The sequence below is a fragment of the Hirundo rustica genome, chromosome 16 (assembly GCF_015227805.2).
Source record: "Hirundo rustica isolate bHirRus1 chromosome 16, bHirRus1.pri.v3, whole genome shotgun sequence".
Taxonomy (NCBI): Eukaryota; Metazoa; Chordata; class Aves; order Passeriformes; family Hirundinidae; genus Hirundo; species Hirundo rustica.
Window position 1 is genome coordinate 12,396,271 of NC_053465.1, and position 17,915 is coordinate 12,414,185.

At 53.6% G+C, this 17,915-nt stretch overlaps 1 protein-coding gene across 15 annotated transcripts in view; it reads left to right on the top strand.

The window, feature by feature from the left end:
• The window catches only part of CBFA2T2 (CBFA2/RUNX1 partner transcriptional co-repressor 2), a 57,765-nt gene extending 40,391 nt beyond the window's left edge, over positions 1-17,374 (top strand). For 11 of the 15 annotated variants that reach the window (XM_040079886.1, XM_058422699.1, XM_058422698.1 and 8 more), the window contains 10 exons: positions 1,838-1,981; positions 5,079-5,320; positions 6,915-7,004; positions 7,724-7,905; positions 8,521-8,774; positions 9,441-9,526; positions 10,494-10,689; positions 11,965-12,036; positions 12,352-12,542; positions 14,893-17,374. In XM_040079886.1, the coding sequence (XP_039935820.1) occupies positions 1,838-1,981; positions 5,079-5,320; positions 6,915-7,004; positions 7,724-7,905; positions 8,521-8,774; positions 9,441-9,526; positions 10,494-10,689; positions 11,965-12,036; positions 12,352-12,542; positions 14,893-15,183 (1,748 nt within the window). In that variant the 3' untranslated portion in view covers positions 15,184-17,374. Of the gene's footprint in view, positions 1-1,837; positions 1,982-5,078; positions 5,321-6,914; positions 7,005-7,723; positions 7,906-8,520; positions 8,775-9,440; positions 9,527-10,493; positions 10,690-11,964; positions 12,037-12,351; positions 12,543-13,456; positions 13,920-14,892 lie in introns of those variants that run through there. The other 4 variants (XM_040079888.1, XM_040079887.1, XM_040079889.1 and 1 more) reach the window with 4 other exon arrangements.
• The last annotated feature ends 541 nt before the right edge of the window (positions 17,375-17,915 follow it).

The window sequence follows — 17,915 nt, forward strand, 5'->3', positions numbered from 1 at the left end:
TCACTGTTTTGCTGCATTTCTTTAGAGAGGAAAGAAAATCAGGGGATTTTCCCTGCTCTTGCTGATTAACTCACCTGCTGGAATAGGTGCCTACATGTATAAATGATATCATGTTGCTACATCAGTGCATGGTTTTTCATCTGAATATCATATTCATGCATGGTAATGACAGGGAGAGTCTGCACATCAGAGGCTGGACCACATGTACAGTAGTTTGCAATATGGGATTAATGTAGTTATTATATGTTAAAATTAATAGTAGTTTCCCATGGCTTCAGTATCTTCCCACTTCATGAAAGCAAAGCCTAGAACTTTTTTCCTTTTCTTGAAAGCAGGCTTAGATAAATGAAGACACAAATATTCTGGGATGTGGGTTTTGTAGGGTTATCCAACCCAGGTTATTCCACCTGTACTGACAGGGCAGGAAAACATGGATTTTCAGTGTGTATCATCCCTGCTTCCCCTTCCTGCAAACAGCAGAAAGAAATGCTGGGAATAGCGAAGTTCATTTGTTACCTCGCTGGCATTCCCCATGACTTGCCATAAGGAAAATAAATGAGGCAGCTCGGTGGCAGAGCAGGTGCTGGGGCTGACAGAGCAGATCCCAGGCAGCAACACTAGGGCTCAGGTGCCAGTTTGTGTTTTCTCTGCTCACAAAAGCAGCTTTTTTGTTGTTGGGAGTCGAGAAGTAGCAGGTTTGGGTTGTATTTCAGTGCAGAATTTCCCACCTATTCAGCGCTCTGTGGGAAAGCAGCATTTATGCTTTGCCTGGGCTCAAAAGCTGAGTGTCTTGCAGCTGACGGATACTGGTAAGAGCTGTGGATAACAAATTAGATGGTAATGGTCCCGAGCCCAGCTCGCATCACTGGAGAGGTGGAAGTTGGGTGGAGCTCCCTCACAGCCTGAGCTGGGGTGCAGCTGGACGTGCTGGGGACCCGGCCGTGTTCCTGGGTGGGACAAGCTGCTCACTTCTCGTTAGTGAGTTAATTGAGCGAGGGGAGGGGCAGCTTGGAGAGCAGGGTGTGGGGACCATCGTCTCAGAGGGGTGATTTCTTTGGGGTCTTGGACACTGGAGACACTGGCAGTGCAATACAGAGCACTCCTGGAATGGGACTGGTTCCTACTGGAGCTGTGCTTTGGAGATCCTTAGGCTTTGTCTGCTGAGTTGTCTGCGTTTTAAAAACAAAAATACCCCAAAACAACCCTCTAAAAAGAAAAAAAAAGTAAAGGCAAAGGCATCTCCCTATTGCATTAGGATGTTTCTTCCTTTTGGTCTTGTGAAGCTGATCCCAGCCCCTGGAGCTGGGAGTGTGATCACACTGTTCCCCTGAGCTGGGACAGGGCAGCAGAGGAAGCTGCAGTTTGAACTGGTGATAGATTAGACACTAATCCATCAGAAGTGGAACTGTGAGTAGCTGATACCAGCTCATCTACAACCCCAGGCCCATTCCAGTCACTTCTGGCACAGCCCAAGTCCAAATTCCTTGTTGCATGGCTCCCAGAGGTTGTGACTCCTCTGGAAAGGCTCGGCAAGGTGTGTGTGGGCACATCTGGGGAGCATCAGAGATCTCAAACAGGGGCAAAGCAGATTGACAGAAACACTTTGAGCAGCATCTTTGGGCATGAGGGGTGAGGAGATGGAGTCAGGAGGCTGGGATGGCGGGCACAGACACCACAGGCGTGGCCCCAGGTGCCCGTCCCCAGCTCGGGACCCTCCAGAGCCTTGCGGGACTTCCTCCAGCTCTTATCTTCACCCTTGCAACCGCTCCTGGCGTGCTGGGCGGGGAAATGCGTGTCACTGAGTGTCGCTAAGCCTTGCCACCTTCTCTTGGTACAGTTGCTGGTGAGAAGAGGGTGCCAGTGATGCCCGGATCGCCCGTGGAAGTGAAGATACAGTCCAGGTCCTCTCCTCCCAACATGCCGCCGCTGCCCCCCGTCAACCCCGGCGGCCCCCGGCCCGTGTCCTTCACTCCGACTGCACGTAAGACCCCGAATGCTGCTGGTCCTGGGGCCGCCTCTGGGCAGGAGGGAAGGCTCTGCTCCTAGAGCTCACCGGGATGTCTCAGCCATCAGCCAGGGCACGGCGGGTGATGCTGCCTGCCTGCGAGGGAGGGGGCCTGGGCCTTTCCTGCAGTTCCGTAGTGCCTGCCGGACATAAAACAGGGGGTGTAATCCCCCTTGGCCCCCCTGCCTGCTCCTGCCTTGCTCCTGATGCTGCCTTGAGTCTCTTTTGCAGGTGCAGCCTTGATTTCCACCATAAACTCCTTAAGAAATTGAATCTTTTATCAGGTCGGCTTCAAGCAAGCCGAGAGCTGGGCTGTCCTCTTTATCTTTTGGAGGAGTTAATTCCCACTCTGCTGTATCTCACTTTGCAGACAGCATTCCTGCAGCTGAGATTAGAAAGTTTTTCTCTTTTTTAATTTCCCAGCCTTAAAAATTCCTTGCTGTCCATCCAGATTCTCTGTTCTCCATCTCCTCTTTATAATCTTTCCTATTAAGCCACAGTCAGTCCTGATCCTGCCCAGCTGTAGCGCAGCCTTGCACCCACTTCTTCTAGCTGAGCGTTGCTCAGAGGTGACTCCATGGATGGAAAGGACCTTCAGCCTTTTCTTACAGCCTAGAAAGGCTCTTTTTTTTCCTTCTTTAGCCAGCATTTAAGCCATTTAATGTCTTTCTAAAAGCATTGTTCCAGAGCAAAGCTGCTTTACTATGTTGGGCATGGAGTTATCTGACCCCCACACACGGCATGTACATATTTTCCATGCTCTCCTCACCCCTTTTCCCTGCACAGAGTGTTCCCTAGCTGCTCATGCATCGCTGTGCTGCCCATGATGGTGTCTGGGCTGTCTCACAGCTCCATGCTGGCAGTGGGATTTGGAGGTTTCCAGCCCAGCCTCCTGGAGGACACCCTGTGATGAGCTGCGTGGTGCTGGCAGCAGCGCTAATCACCGGGTTATCCCGCCAGACACATTGTCCCCATCTTTATGTGCTCAGGCGTTGTTAATGGCTCTCCTCTTGCTCAGGCAGAAAAAGACCATTAGCAAAGTGACAGAAATTAATTTTTCCAATGAGGATGCTTGGCATGCTGTTAAGGGCCAAGAAGCCTGAATCTGCTGATTGCAGATGACTTAATTGCCTCTTTCCAAGATAAATGAGAGATGCGACCTGTGGTGAAGTTGGTTCTTGCTTTATCATTTCTCAGTTGCACCAGAGAGTCTTGGTCACTCAGTGGGGTGTGACCTGCCATGTCAAAGCCCATGGCCTGGGCAGGTGAGGTGGAGCGCTTGGAACAAAGCCATGCCTGCCTATGGATCACTAACACAGGGTTGGAGAAGCAGCAAAACCTTTAACTGTGTAGGACCTAAGGCAGAATTTTTAAGAGTAGCCTTAGATGAGGACTTTGTTCCCAGGAATTTTATCATCCTGCTATCTCCAAACCACCAATCCCTCCGGTCTTGGTACACTGCCTCGCTTGCTCAAGCGCTGTGCTCTCACCTGGACGTCTGTGGTCTGTGGTGGAGCAGATCCTGGTGATGTGCAGGATCAGATAACTGCCAGCTGCCCTGCGGTGGGGCCCTTGGCAGAGGGTCAGGAGGGCTGAGCCCCAAAAGGCGGAGCGCGCTTACGGGGCCGTGTCTAACGGCAGCCCCAGCCCACGCCGCTTCCGTGGCATCCCCCTGTCCACCCTCTGCTCCCTCCTTGGCAGCCTCTCCCGAGGGTCCCCTGCAGCCCCAGGGGGGTCTCACAGCCCCTCTTTCTCCTGAGGTATAAATAGAGCCCGTTGCTCTCCCCAGACTTTCATCTGAAAGAATAAGAGGAAGTGAAATAGAGAAGGGGGAAAGCGCCCCAGTTGTGGCCGCCGGAGAGCACGGAGCTGCACAGCCTTTGCTGTTTGAGAGGAGCTTCTCTTGGCAGCTTCACCCTATTTATAGCCCTTTTATAGTGAAATAAAGGCCTTTATGAGTAATTACCAGAAAGGCCTTGCCTTTCACACAGCTCTGGTGTGCTCTGTGGAGCTGTACCTGTGGGTACATCCTGGTGTCACCGTTGCTTTGCTGCTTTGGGAGTGTGAACAGGAGTTTTTCAGGTTGGTTTGCTCCTTAAAAAAAGGCATGAGCTCACATTGCCTTTGTACCTCCATCCTCTCAGTGCTGGCCTTCACCTTCATCTCATCATCTGTCAGTGAGGGCTGTCACCCCTTGGTTAGCAGGAGCCACCTTTGATGGTCTCTGTAGCCTTATCTTTCCTTGCGTCTTAACTGACTCTGGTTAAGTTTCCCTCCTGTGCTCACCACGATGGTCCAGGTGTGTGGAGCCTTTCCAGCCTCCAACCCTGCCATGCCCCAGAGTGGTTTAACTGTTCAAGTACCTCCTGTCTTCTCTGAAAAACCCCTCACTAGGTTCATCAGGATTTGGTATGATCCTCCTGAAGCTGTAGCAGAAATTTTGGCATCTTTTCTCACAAGTCTCTGCTCCTCCCACAGGCAAGGGGCAGCTCTGCCAGGTGGTTTCAGGGCTTCTCTGAACACCATCACTTGAAATTGTTTTTATACCTTGTGGCCCCCTTGTCAGCACTTAAATCCTTAAGGGATTCAGGGCTGGATTTTTAAGGATAAACCCAGTGGATCAGCTGTGACTCTTTCCAGCGATGTGCTTTCCACTCTGAAATTCAGGGTTTATATGGAGTTGGGGCCCCAGTGCACAGCTGCTCGTCAGACAGGGCTCGACATTGTGCAACCACGGCGTGGGGATGTCAACAGTTTATCCTAATCCCTTGCCGAGTTCCCAAACTTGCAGCCCTTCAGTCTGTTTCGACATGCTCACCACTTACAGGAGGCAAAGTTGCAGATGGGACCAGGTTAGAAAAAACAACCGTGTTTGCGAAACTCCCCGTGAATCCCCAGGGAGGGATGGCAGGCGCAGGGCAGGGTCTGCCGGCCCTCCTCGGGCAAGGTGGAGCCACCTGAGCTGTCCCCCGGCAGCAGCAGCCTCCTGGCTGGAGGATGGATCCACTTAAGCACCGGAGCACAGGGCTGTGCCCGTCTGGTGCTCAGCGTCGCTTCTGTCTCCCCTTTGCAGTGCCCAACGGAATAAACCATTCCCCCCCGACGCTGAACGGGGCCCCATCCCCACCCCAGAGGTTCAGCAACGGCCCTTCCTCATCCTCCTCCTCCTCGCTGACCAACCAGCAGCTCCCAGCCACGTGTGGAGCCCGGCAGCTCAGCAAGCTGAAGCGCTTCCTCACCACCCTGCAGCAGTTTGGGAATGACATTTCACCGGAGATCGGGGAGAAGGTCCGCACTCTCGTCCTGGCTCTGGTGGTAAGTCCTGCACCATCCCCGCCTGCCTGGCATTTCCCAGATCCTGGCACACGATGTTGTCTGTTTGCATCTTTGCTGAGCAAGACTCTTATGTCTGTGCTTCCAGAGAAGCTCAATGATTTCTTTTTCTTGCCTTTGCTGTGTTTCAAAAAGCTGTTGATTCAGTGGCTTAGGCACGAGCTTGTGTGCAGCTAAACTTAAGGAAACCTGGAAGGAATTGGACAAAGCTTTTCTGTAAATCATGGAATCACAGAATGGTTTGATTTGGGACCTTAAAGATCATCTCATTCCTAACCCCTGCCGTGAAAACACCCTTCAAACCCAAAAGAACAGGTCTTGATGCAGAATTGTATCCATTGTTTGCATTTATACAGAATAGCTGGGAGAAATGCTGTCCAGTGCATTAGACACGATACTCCTCGTGCTTTACAAAGGCATGGAGTGACAGGGCAAGAGGGAATGGCTTTAAACTGAAAAAGAGGTGGTTTGGACTGCACATTAGGAAGAAATTGTTTCCTGTGAGGGTGGGCAGGCTCTGGCACAGGGTGCCCAGAGAAGCTGGGGCTGCCCCTGGATCCCTGGCAGTGTCCAAGGCCAGGTTGGACATTGGGGCTGGGAGCAAACTGGGACAGTGGCAGGTGTCCCTGCCCATGGCAGGGGGTGGAATGGGATGGCCTTTAAAGATGCTTCCAACCCAAACCATTCTGTGACCTCGGCCTGAGGCCCTGGAGCCCTGGGCAGCTGTGGTCCCATGGGGCACCCAGTGGAGCTCCTGCACTGATCTGTGCTTCTTGGCACATTTCTTTTGAGGCTCAGCAGGCACTGAAGGGAACTAGACTGCAGCAGCCTGGAGCATTTCTGCTTCCAAGGTTGGCAGCAGACCTGAGTCTGTCCATGTCCTGAGGGTCGCTCCCAGCGCTTATGCACTGGGTGTAAAATGCTGCTGCTGCACTTATATAGCATATTTAATTCCATGGATGGAGGGTAGCACCTTAGCCTACCCTGCTGGGGAGGGAAGGAGAATCTGTCCAGGTCCCTTTGGCTGTTGTTCTCACCCCAGACTGTACTTACTGCTGCAGGGGTGAGTTTTTTATATGCAGATTATCAAATGCTGTTGTCCCGTGGCTTCCCCAGCCTGAGCAGCCCCGTGGGATGCTGGGCTGGACCAGGAGAGGACCACGGTGAACAGAAGGCTGATGAGACTCCATGGATAGTTAGATGAGGAGAACTGAACGGGAGGAAGGGGAGGGAGGTGTGCAGTTCTGAGCAGCTGGGATCAAAGTCTGATTCTCCACAGCCTGCCCCAGCATGCAGTAGATGCCAGCTGGGTCCTGCTGCCCTGGAGTCATCCTCTGCCTCCCCCTGGAGCTGGGAGGGTGCTGGGCCAGGCAGTTCCCTCCCCTCTCTTAGAGCAGCATTCCTGCTCCGCTGGCCTGAGCCTTGCTGGCTGCATCCAGCAGCATCCAATGCAAACACTGTCAGTCCTGGAGCAGCAGATGCTGTCTCCCTCCCAGTTCTGTTCATTTGGAGCCATTTCCCACATGTCTAAAAATAAGAACAAATTGCCATTTCATTTCTTAATTTCTTTTCTCAGAACTCGACGGTGACAATCGAGGAATTTCACTGCAAGCTGCAAGAGGCGACCAACTTCCCCCTCCGGCCGTTTGTGATCCCCTTCCTGAAGGTGACAGGGACCTGCTGGGGCTTGCTGACACTCCGTGTGCCTGCCTGTGCCTCTTGGCAGTGTGACATTGCTGGGAAAGCTCTCCTTGCTAGCAGCACAGCGATTCTGCTGGAGTCCAAGACAGACTGCACAGAGTGTGGCCGTGTGGGACTGGCTGACGTTGTGCCGTGTGCCGCATATGTCTGCTTGTGTGCTGGAGATAAAGGAGGCAAACCAAGCTCCATGTGGCAGCTTCTGAGCCTATAATCTTATTTGCAAATGTTCAGGTCTAGAATGTTTGAAGTGCTGGCACACCGAGTCTGTCTGGGATGGTTAAATCACAGAATGGCAGAATGGTTTGGGTTGGAAGGGACCTTAAAGCTCATCTCATTCCAGCCCCCTGCCATGGGCAGGGACACCTTCCACTAGGCCAGGTTGCTCCAAGCCCTGTCTAGCCTGGCCTTGAGCATTTCCAGGGATGGGGATTCCACAACATCTCTGGGTAACTGGATGCTGGAAGCACACAGTGCTTCCAACACTTGGATTTTGGGTCCACTAACATCAGGCTCCTGGGAAAGCACGGGTAAATCTGACAGTGCGGACACCAGTAGCTGGAGGTTCCTGAGTGGGGGCCATGGGCCACAGGTGTTACTGCTCTGAGGTATTAATGAAGACCAAACCTTTTGGAACAGCTGGAAACCCCTGCCCTCTTGTAATCCTGCCCTGTGCTTGTTTTCCAGGCCAACCTCCCTCTGCTGCAGCGGGAGCTGCTGCACTGTGCCCGCGCTGCCAAGCAAACGCCCTCCCAGTACCTGGCACAGCATGAGCACATCCTGCTCAACACCAACACCACGTCTCCCGCTGACTCCTCCGAGCTGCTCATCGAGGTCAACGGCAATGGCAAGAGGCACAGTCCAGACAGGTGAAAAACAGCTTTTGTCACTCTGCTCAGTTGTTGAAGTCGTGACTTTTGTTTTATCAGTGCTGCTGACAAAGCTTTAAGCGGCATCCAGGATCTTATCGCTCCCAATAACTATTCTAAGACTCCAGTGGCTGCTCCTGCTGCACTGTGAATTCAGGTTGGGTTCCTCTTTCAGGCAGGTTCTGTCCCAGAGGGACTTTTGGGTAGCGCTGAAAAGCTCCAGCCAGAGAGCTGAGCAGTTTCCCACCCCCAAGGCAATGAACAGAGGCATTGGCAGGGCTGGGAAGGATGCGCTTCATTTTCACCACATTTTATTCCAAGATAAAAGTTGTTATGCAATTATGTGGAGCATGCCTCAAATTTATAAAAACTGTGAAATTTTAATTTGGTCATGCTCAGAGAGATGAATCACAGCACTCAGGCATCCTGAACCCTTTTCTTTGACAGGGTCACTTTGTGCATCGCCTCACAAATCGAGCGCATTTGTTTGAGCTCTCTGCATTTAGCCCGTGGTAAAATCACTGTTGCCCAAACTCTGCTGATTCCAGATCTGCATCTTTCTGAGTACATTTATGGGATGCTAAGGAATGCCTGTCTCTGCTGGTGTGATTGCAGGAGGGAAGACAGCAGCTTTGAGAGGGAGCCGCTGCCGACAGAGCCTCCGGCCAAGAGGGTTTGCACCATCAGCCCCGCGCCCCGGCACAGCCCTGCCCTCACCATCCCCCTGATGAACCCCAGCGGGCAGTTCCATCCCACCCCACCACCCCTTCAGCACTACACTTTGGAAGATATTGCCACCTCCCATCTCTACAGGGACCCCAGCAAAATGTTGGAGCACAGAGAGATCCGGGACAGGCACGGCGGGCTGGGTGAGAGCCTGGAGGGCTCCTCATTGAGCTTTGGTGTTGGTCTCTGCCTGGCCACTGGTACCCAGAGATGTGTGATGCTGGGCATGTCCTCACAGCTGAGTCTTTGCAGGGAGCTCAGAGGAAACAGTTCCCCATGGGAAGTTACAAACAAGAGGATTGAGAGTTTGTATTTCCCCCTATGAAAGCTAGAGTCACTGAGGGTGAGGAGGAAGGACTTAGTGTGTGAGTTGAGTGTAGCCAACCCCGCAGGCGGGAAGAGAGCACAGGGAAATAGAAATTAACTTTTCCAAGATCTCCAAAGCAGGAGAGCAGAGATTGAACCCCTGCCCTGTTTCTCCAAGGGATGTGTGGGAGGTGCATGATGTGTTTCCAGCACAACAGCCTGAATCACGGGCTCTGAGCTGCTGTGAGTTTATAACAAGAGAACCAGCTCCACGGGCAGGTCAGAGCTGGAGCCACAAGTGGATTGGGGCACTTCCCAGACAGTGAAGCAGACAGGGATAAAAAAGCACAAGCATGGAATTACCCCTGTAGAGCTGCCACCTGGAGATGTGTTTTAAAATTCCAGCTATGTGGAGCTGGAAATAGAGCTCTTTATTCTTAATTTGGGGCCACTTCTCTCTCCACTGGTGCATCTAATCCCTCTGTGGCTGTGGCTTGTTGCAGGATTGAATGGAGGCTACCAGGACGAGCTGGTGGATCACCGCCTGACAGAGAGGGAGTGGGCGGATGAGTGGAAGCATCTCGATCACGTAAGGAATGGCAGGGGCTGTGGGAAGCTCTGTGGGAAGCAGCAACCCAGTGTTCCACCTGCTCCAGTTGGTGATTTCCTTGTTGATACCATATCCAGGCTTGCCTGGTGGAGGAAGAAGCCACCACAAGCAGGTGGATGATGGTGGCGAGGGTTGAGAGGAGCTGTCACACTCTCCTGGCAGATTTCCTCCGCCTCTGGTCAGTGGAAACTAAAATCAGGTGGATGGGAGTTGGGGATCTCCTGCAGAGCATGGCCAGGTGCTGCCATGGCTGGCTGAGCAACCAAACCCAGCTTTATTCCCACTGGGATCTTTTCTGCCCCGGCCCTGGGCCAGCACAAGTGCACAGATGTGCTAAGTGCAATCAGGATATGGACTTACAAAATGAGTCAATCTGTCATTATCAGTATTTTAAGATTTTTTTTTTTCCCTGAGGTGCCAGCTTTTTATGGACCAAAAAAGGCACCAACAGCAAGACCTGGTGGGTCTTCTAGCATAAAATCTCCTAGCAGATTTTATGCTGAGCTTTTTCCTTCTGAGCAAGGCAGCTCCTCCAGGCACTTCACTGCTGTTTCCCTCAAAGAGATGGGATTAAAATTCAGCTTTGATCATAAATGCAGAGAGACCTCATGGTCTAAAGCTAATGGGTTTTTTTGAGGGGGTGGTGTTGGGGTGGAGCAGAGGCCCCATAGCTGAGCATTGGGAGTTGGGCTGTGACTGTAGAGCCCTGGCACCAGGATCATAACCAACCCTAATCCCATGGAACGTGGTGGGGTTTTCCTCTCCACTTTTAGGAGCGTGGGCTGGAGGTGTTGAGCTACCTCTTGTCCTGACCCTACCCGGTGCCGTATCCTTGGGCACGGCACCATCCCAAACCCCGGGAAACCACCTCTCTCCCATCTCGTCTGCCTGGGTGGGTCCCCGCAAGGCGAAACCCGGCACGACCGGCATCCCTTCCCTCCCGCAGGCGCTGAACTGCATCATGGAGATGGTGGAGAAGACGCGGCGCTCCATGGCGGTGCTGCGGCGCTGCCAGGAGGCCGACAGGGAGGAGCTCAACTACTGGAAGCGGCGCTGCTCCGAGACGGCCGAGCCGCGCAAGGCGAGCGCCGAGCTGCTCAGCCGCCAGCACAGCCCCGCCAGCGCCGACTCCGTGGGCAGCGGTGAGCGGGGCCCCGCCGTCGCGGGATAAGTTGGGTTAAGCGCTGCTCAGGTGTTTGTGGAGGATTTGGAGAGAGGAAACACAGGATGCAGCTTCTGTGGACGTCTAAAGGCAGCTCTGCTCGTGCTGGGAGAGCCTCTCTCTTGTTATTGCTGGCCAAAGTTGGTCCAAAGCTGAAAAACCCGAGGTGAAAAGGCGGGAGAGAAGTGTTAGTCTCCACCACTCTCCCCCTTCCAGTCCTTCTTGCCTGAAGGATTTTAAACATCAAGGTCTGTTTATTCTAAAAATACCAAAGGCTTTTGTAAGTGTAATAGCTACCTGTGTTACTAATTCTGTTTTTGTATCATGAGTCAACTTTATCCAAGCTGACTAGTTTCCCCCTCCAGTGTGCAGGGCTTTGACCCTGTACAAAAAACAAGTCTAAAATGCTGATTTATTTCAATGTAATTCTGATTTCCATCCAAACAAACCCGCTGCAAATCAAGTTCTGGGGGGAAAAAAACCCTCTGATTATTCAGTAATAAAAATGGATTTCTTTCTAGCAAGAATAAATGTCAATTTGATGTATATTCTACTTGTTTGTATACAAAATACAGAGTGAATCCTCCTGCAAGGAATCCAAGTGCCCCTGTCTCCAGTTACCACAAAGCCTGAGGAGCAGTGGGTGTGTGTGACAGCCTGGGGGGCACAGCCAGCTTTTAGCCCTTCCATATTTAAGGATATCATGACTAATACACTTGTTAAAGGTGATATACTTAAAAATTTTTATACAAATTTGGAACGTTGTTGCTTTCTCCCCTTGTGGGACCGAGGGATAATTTTCGAGCTCTATTTTTCTTGTGAGAAGGTGCAGTTAAGCATCAAGCAGCATCTCCAGGTGTCTCAGAGGACAGTTTGTCCATCGGTTCAAGCCTTTGAATTGCCCTGGGATTGGGAAGTGCTGTGCTTAAATGCAAACTGCTGGTCTACAGATTGATGCTCACAGCCTCTGGACAGTGCAGAACTTGGATTACATACATTTATGAGCATTGCCTGTTGTTTTAGAGTACCACAAGATAGGTTATACAGTGTCATAAATTATTTAAGGTGCTAATTAATGTTGTGATTTATCACCTGAGCATTTGAGGAATGGTTCTAACCGTAGGAGTGCTCTGCTTTGAGTTTTAGCTGCTCAATCCTTGCCTGCCCCGTGATGTCCTGAGGTACCACTGGGCACATGAACGGCAGCTGGGTGTGATGAGGCTTTGCCAACCTTTCCCTGTGTCCCTTACTCCAGCAGATTCCCTGAGGGAGTTCAGCAGCAGGTCGGGAACGGGCTATGTCACGGAGGAGATTTGGAAAAAAGCCGGTGAGTGTTTGCGGTGACCCCGGCCGGGGATCCTGCGGGCTCGCTCGGGGTAAACACAGATGCTGCGGATTTGCTGTGCAGAAACAGCAGGAGCCCAGCTGCAGGAGCGCCCCAGGATGTGCACATCTGGCTGCCAACATCCCCTCTGTGGCTTTTCCAAAAGGCTCTGCTCCATCTCTGTGATGCCACAGGGATCCCGTGGGACCGAGCCCGGGAGCGGTCGGGATGCTGGTGCTGGGAACACACTGCTGGAACTGTTTCTCTGAATGCTCCCTCATGCCAGGGTGGGTGAGTGAGGCTGCTCTTTCCTTCCAGAAGAAGCTGTGAACGAGGTGAAGCGCCAGGCCATGTCGGAGGTGCAGAAGGCGGTGGCCGAGGCGGAGCAGAAGGCGTTCGAGATGATCGCGTCAGAGCGGGCACGCATGGAGCAGACCATCGCCGACGCCAAGCGCCAGGCCACCGAGGACGCCTTCCTCGTCATCAACGAGCAGGAGGAGTCCACCGAGGTGAGGGGGACAGCCTGGGAAGGGCTTTCCAGGGCTGCAGAGACTCCAGGTCTGCACCTGGGAAGGGCTTTCCCAGCCTGCAGATCTCCCACCCCTTTTCACAGAACCCAACAGTGGGTTGGGTTGGAAGAGTCCTCAAAGATCATCTCATTCCAAGACCCTGCCATGGGCAGGGACACTTTCCACTAGGCCAGGGTGCTCCAAACTCCATCCAGTCTTCAACACCTTTTCTTTCTAGAAGTCTCTCTCCAATCAATAACTAAAGCAATGCACAACTATAATCAATAATCCTTTTTAGGTTTTGCTGGCAGGGAATCAGGCTGAACAGTGTCTATGGGAATGTGCGTGTGCAACCACTGGGTACCCTGAGCTGGACTCAGTGTAATGACCAGGGATTTGGGGGGATTGGAAGAGGTGTAGAAGCAAAGAAAAAAGGATGCTGGTGCATGCAGCGGTCTAGTTCAGAAATTATGGTGGGGTACTTGATCTTTGCACAAAATAAATTGCTGTTTGTGGGCTTGAAAATAGGGCAGGGCAGAAGCTGGGCTGCAGGAAAAGCTCTTGCACATTCCTGGTGGTCTGTACCACACTTGCATCTTGGGAAAGAAGGGGTGGCTCTTTCTTTGTCATAGCCAGTGACACGTGCTGAATGGGTGCCTCAGAGAATCTCTTTCTACTCTCCAATCATCAGTTACCCTCCCTGTTGCTTAACAGGAAATTCACTTGGTAGAGCTTTTGAGATTTTGGGCAAGGGGAATCACATGGCTCGTTCCTGCACTAGCACATCCCCTCCATGTGGGCTTTGCTCCATATTTTAATTTCTCTACACGTGCAAGAGCAGAGGGTTTGTGTATGCTGAGCAGAAATCTGATGGGACTGTGCTGTTTGTATCTGCTGGGATGTGGGGGCTGCAGGTCCGTCCCCTCCTCCTCCTGGTGGGTTTCAGCTCAGCTGGGCTCAGGAAGCGTGGCCAAAACCGTGGAATTATTAGGTGTCACTCCAGAGAATGATGTCCATACTGCAATTCCCAATGAAATTGCTGAGGGTTGAACGCACCGGTCACGTGGTGGGAGTGGGTGGAACTGCTCAGGAAGGAATGAGGCAAGTAGTGATTTCTCCATAGGGGAATAGCAGAGGAGTGTCCTCCTTCTCCTCCAGCTGTGCTGAGGAGCAGTCTGGGACCTCGAGAGCTGCTGAGCAGCCCTGTGCAAGCCCTAGAGCCCTTGTCTAAAAGCTGTCCTGTGTTCCAGCACGTCTTGTAACCTTTGCAACACAGTTGAAAAACACTTGGAGTGTAAACAGCTGTGAAGCAGTGACCCAGTTTTCCAAGAACTACCACAGCCTTTGGTGGCGGCTTTTTGGTCACAAGTCCTGCTTCTCCTGGAAGATGGAGGACCCTTGGGGACACGCAGGCTCTGGAGCAGCTCGCTCCAAAGTGAACTGGTCAGGTGCTTCACTGCCAGCCCATAAATCATCCCCGTGAGCTGGTGGCTCCCGTGCTGAGCCTGGCAGTGGGAATCTCACAGGGCTGCCCGGTCCAGCCCGGCATCTCCCAGCAGCCCGCTCGCACAGCTCTGGTGGTGCTCACAGCAGCGGCGGTGTCCCCACAAAGGCTGGCTCTGACACAGGCTGCGTTCCCACAGCTGAGCTTGCCCTCCCCAGCGTGTGTTTGCTACGCCCTGGTCCAGCTGCAGGGAAGCTGCTCCGCCGTCCCTCCCCTCCCCGGAGCAGCTGCAGCCGGCGCTGGCCCCTGGCCCGCGCTCCGAGGGAGGCGGTGGCACACCGGGAGCCACCAGCTGACTCCTCTCCCGGCGGCCAGAGGGGCTTTGCTCCGCTTCCAGATTGGAGCTCGGGCTCTGGCAGTGCTTCCACCTGGCTGGGAGGCTTTCAAATGAGCATTTGCTTTTCCAAATTGGCCTGCTCCAACCTCTTGTGCAGCGAGGCGGGGTGCGGAGCAAATGGTGCCTGTGCAGCGCGCCGTGATCCCTGCGGAGAGCGCTTGGCTGGGAGCGAGACCGAAACAGAGCTGCTTAAAACAGGAAATAAAAAAGCCCAATAGCAGCATCTGCAGCGTGTTTTTTCAGTCCACGCTTGCTGTTTCCTCTCCGCATTCGGGTGGGTCTAGAGGAGAGGATGTGCCTGGAGCAGTGTGACAGCAACTGGGGGCAAAGAGCAGTGGGGGTTAGAACCGTTAGAGCTGGGGAATAGCAGGAATTAATAGATTGCTCATTTTAATAATCCCAAATCTAGGCCAGGGGGTGAACAGTCCTCTCCAGAGCTGAGTCAGCACCATCCTGCAGCTCTTAGGGAAGCTAAACCCCTCTCAAGCCCAGTGTCTTTGGTCTTGCAGAGCTGCTGGAACTGCGGCCGCAAGGCCAGCGAGACGTGCAGCGGCTGCAACATCGCCCGGTACTGCGGCTCCTTCTGCCAGCACAAGGACTGGGAGAGGCACCACCGCATCTGCGGGCAGGGCCTGCACGGCCAGAGCAAGCCCCTGGCCCTGCCCACGGGCCGGGTGGCAGCAGCAGCAGCCAAGAGCCTCGATGGCATCCCCAGCCCGGCCCTCGAGAAGACCTCGGCCACCACCTCGCGCTCCTCCACGCCGGCGTCCGTGACGGCCGTGGACACGAACGGACTCTAGGAGGGAGGCCCTGCTTCACTCCACTGGATGAGTTCCCTGGGTGTTTTTAAGCTGAAAGCCCCCCTGCAGCAACTGTTATCACTTGACATGTTTGACACACGGCGCCGCCTCCTCGGAGCGCCCACGCTCCGGCCTTGCCCTCTCGTCCTGCCCTTTCCTTTGTGGCTGGTGAATGGGGCTGAGCCTCGCCTGCAGCATCTCTGCTCCTCTCAGGGGGACACCAGAGCAGTGTCAGGACCTGGGAGACACTGAGCACCTGCTCGAGGGACCTGGACTGGGGGGAGAGCATCTGGCACACGCCGGAGATGCTGAGTGTGGTGCCCAGGCAGGGAGCCCTGTCCCTGTGACATGCTCAAGCTCGCTTCCCAAGGTGTCAGAGCCACCACTGCCTCCTTCTGCCACCTTTTTTCCATCATGCCCAGTGTTTTTTCCCTCCTCCCAGGCAGCTGTGCCTCAGGTGCCCGTGCTGGCCGGTTGTTGCTGTGAACAGACCAGAGCCAGTTTCCCAGCGGGAGCATCTCATCCTCTGTGCAGTGGCAAAAGCTGAGCCCACTTCTCCTGCCTCCAGGCTGGCAGCTGAGGGTTGCAGAGAGGGAGAAGAGGATTTGTCTGCTCTAAAACAAGCAGCAGTGGCAGGGAGGTACTGCTGGATGGCCTGGATTTCATCCTGGTCTGTGGTGAGACAGACAGTTGGGTGTTTCCTGTGCTGGGGGAACACGTGCAGAGCAGATCTGGGCTGGGTGCAGGTGCCCTTTCCACCTGGGGGCCGTTGTTTTGGTTTTTTCGCTGCCTGGAAGCTGCTGGTTTGTGAGTTCCTGCTGTTGTTTTTGAGCCCAGGGATCCTCACTGCTGCCAGGGCTTGTTTACAGCCTGTGCTCTCCACACACGTCAGCCTCAGTGGTAAAAGAAAGACAGGGCTGGGTGTCCTGTGTCAATTCTTATCCCCAGTGCTGGGGTTTCCTGCAGTGCTGATGAAGATGCCCAGGGATGTGCATCCACCTTCAGAGATTGTCCCCAAAATGTGCTCAGAGCGAGGTCCCGTGGGGATGGGGAGATCCTGGGAGATCTGTGCATGGCAGAGCCCTGCTGTGGGGTGGGAGGGGTTGGAGGGACTCAGGGCAGGCTGTGACAGCCCAGCCCTCAGCAGGGCTGGCCCAGGAGTGTCACAGAAGGTGGCAGTGGCACAGCCCGTGGCAGGGAGGGGATGTGCCCTCCAGGAGCTGCTCCCAAATCCCACAGCCACGCACAGGGGCTCTGGAAATCCATCCCTTCAGCAGAGCCATGCTTCCCTGACCCTGTGTGCCACTGCTGGGCTGGAGCCCAATGAGGCGAGTAATTCCCAAACTATTTTTGACCACTTCTTCAATTGGAGGCGAATAACGGAGCTGCAGTGAGCGATCACAGTGCTACCAGGGGCGAGCAGGGACCTGCTGCTCCAGCCCTGCCCCTGGGGAAAGCTCCTTGGGAAGCTGCTGTTGCAGGATAGAGCTGGTGATTCCCTGTCTGCAAGCGTTTATGGAAAAGCCACGAGGTCTCCTGGTGTTGCAGACGGCTCCAGTGGCCCTGGGGACGTCTCCCCTGTGTCCCCAGGGGTCGGTGCTGGAGCCCAGCACAGGCACTGGCACTCCCCGTGCTGACCTGCAGCCCATCCTAGGGGTGTTCAGGGCAGTCAGGAGGGATTCCCCGCCCGAAGGGGACTGGGACACGTTTGGAACAGCCTCAGGTCAATCCCACGCAGTCCTGACGTCCCCTCCTCACCAGCCCCATGCTGTGGGGGTGTGGTGGCAGTGCCAGGGTGGGCTGGGGAGGGGCAGCAGGGCAGGGCTGGAAGGAGTTACTTGTAAATAGATTGTCTTCCATAATTCTCATGCAACATTGATGGCTGTGTATTAAAATTAACCCCAGTGTAAATGAATGAAATACTAACAGTCATGATTAGAATGATTGCTTCTTTCTTTTTCGTTGGGTTTGTTTTTTAAAAGATGGAATGATAAATGTGAACTCGGGGCGTGGGGAGACATTGGGTTGAGGTTTCTATTTTTTTTTTTGACATTTAATTCTGTAATAGAAATTTGTTACTTCATTCCTGTGCATAACTTATTTAATGTCCTGTATAAAGGAACCCGAACTGTTACAGATGTATTTAGTTTGTTCTACTCAAAAGTAGTCAATAAAAAGACTATATTCATCCTCCAGCTCCCCTTCTCTTTGGGAAGGGGCAGAGGTTTTCACCAGTGCTCAGGCGGCTCTTGGGGTTTTTGTGGAACACGTTGGCCTTGGCCAGGGAACTTTTAGGGACAAAAATTGCCTCCCCTGTGGTGGTGATGCTGTGGGCAAAGCCTGGGAGCAAGTGCAGGCAGAGCTGGAGTTCAGCCCTATCCTCAGTGATTTCTTGGAGTTTATAGTTCAGTGTGTTGTCCTCTGAGCTTTTTTGAAATGGTCTTTTTCTATGTGAGCACAGAGCAGCCTGCAGGGCGCTGTCACAGCTGGCTGTCACTGCCAGCCCTGTGCCCCCCAGGATGCCCCCTGCCCACACCTCGGCTTAATCTGAGGATTTTGGTCTCCAGGCTGCTGCAAACATTAATCCGGTGATGAAGAAACCCAAAACTGAGGGGTGCACCCCACGTGGGGCTGGGGAATCCCAAACCAGTGCCTGCTGCAGCTCTGCCTCTGTGGCTGCCCCCGGTGCCCCTCTCTAACCCACCCTGGCTGTGCCCTGGCACCACTCGTCC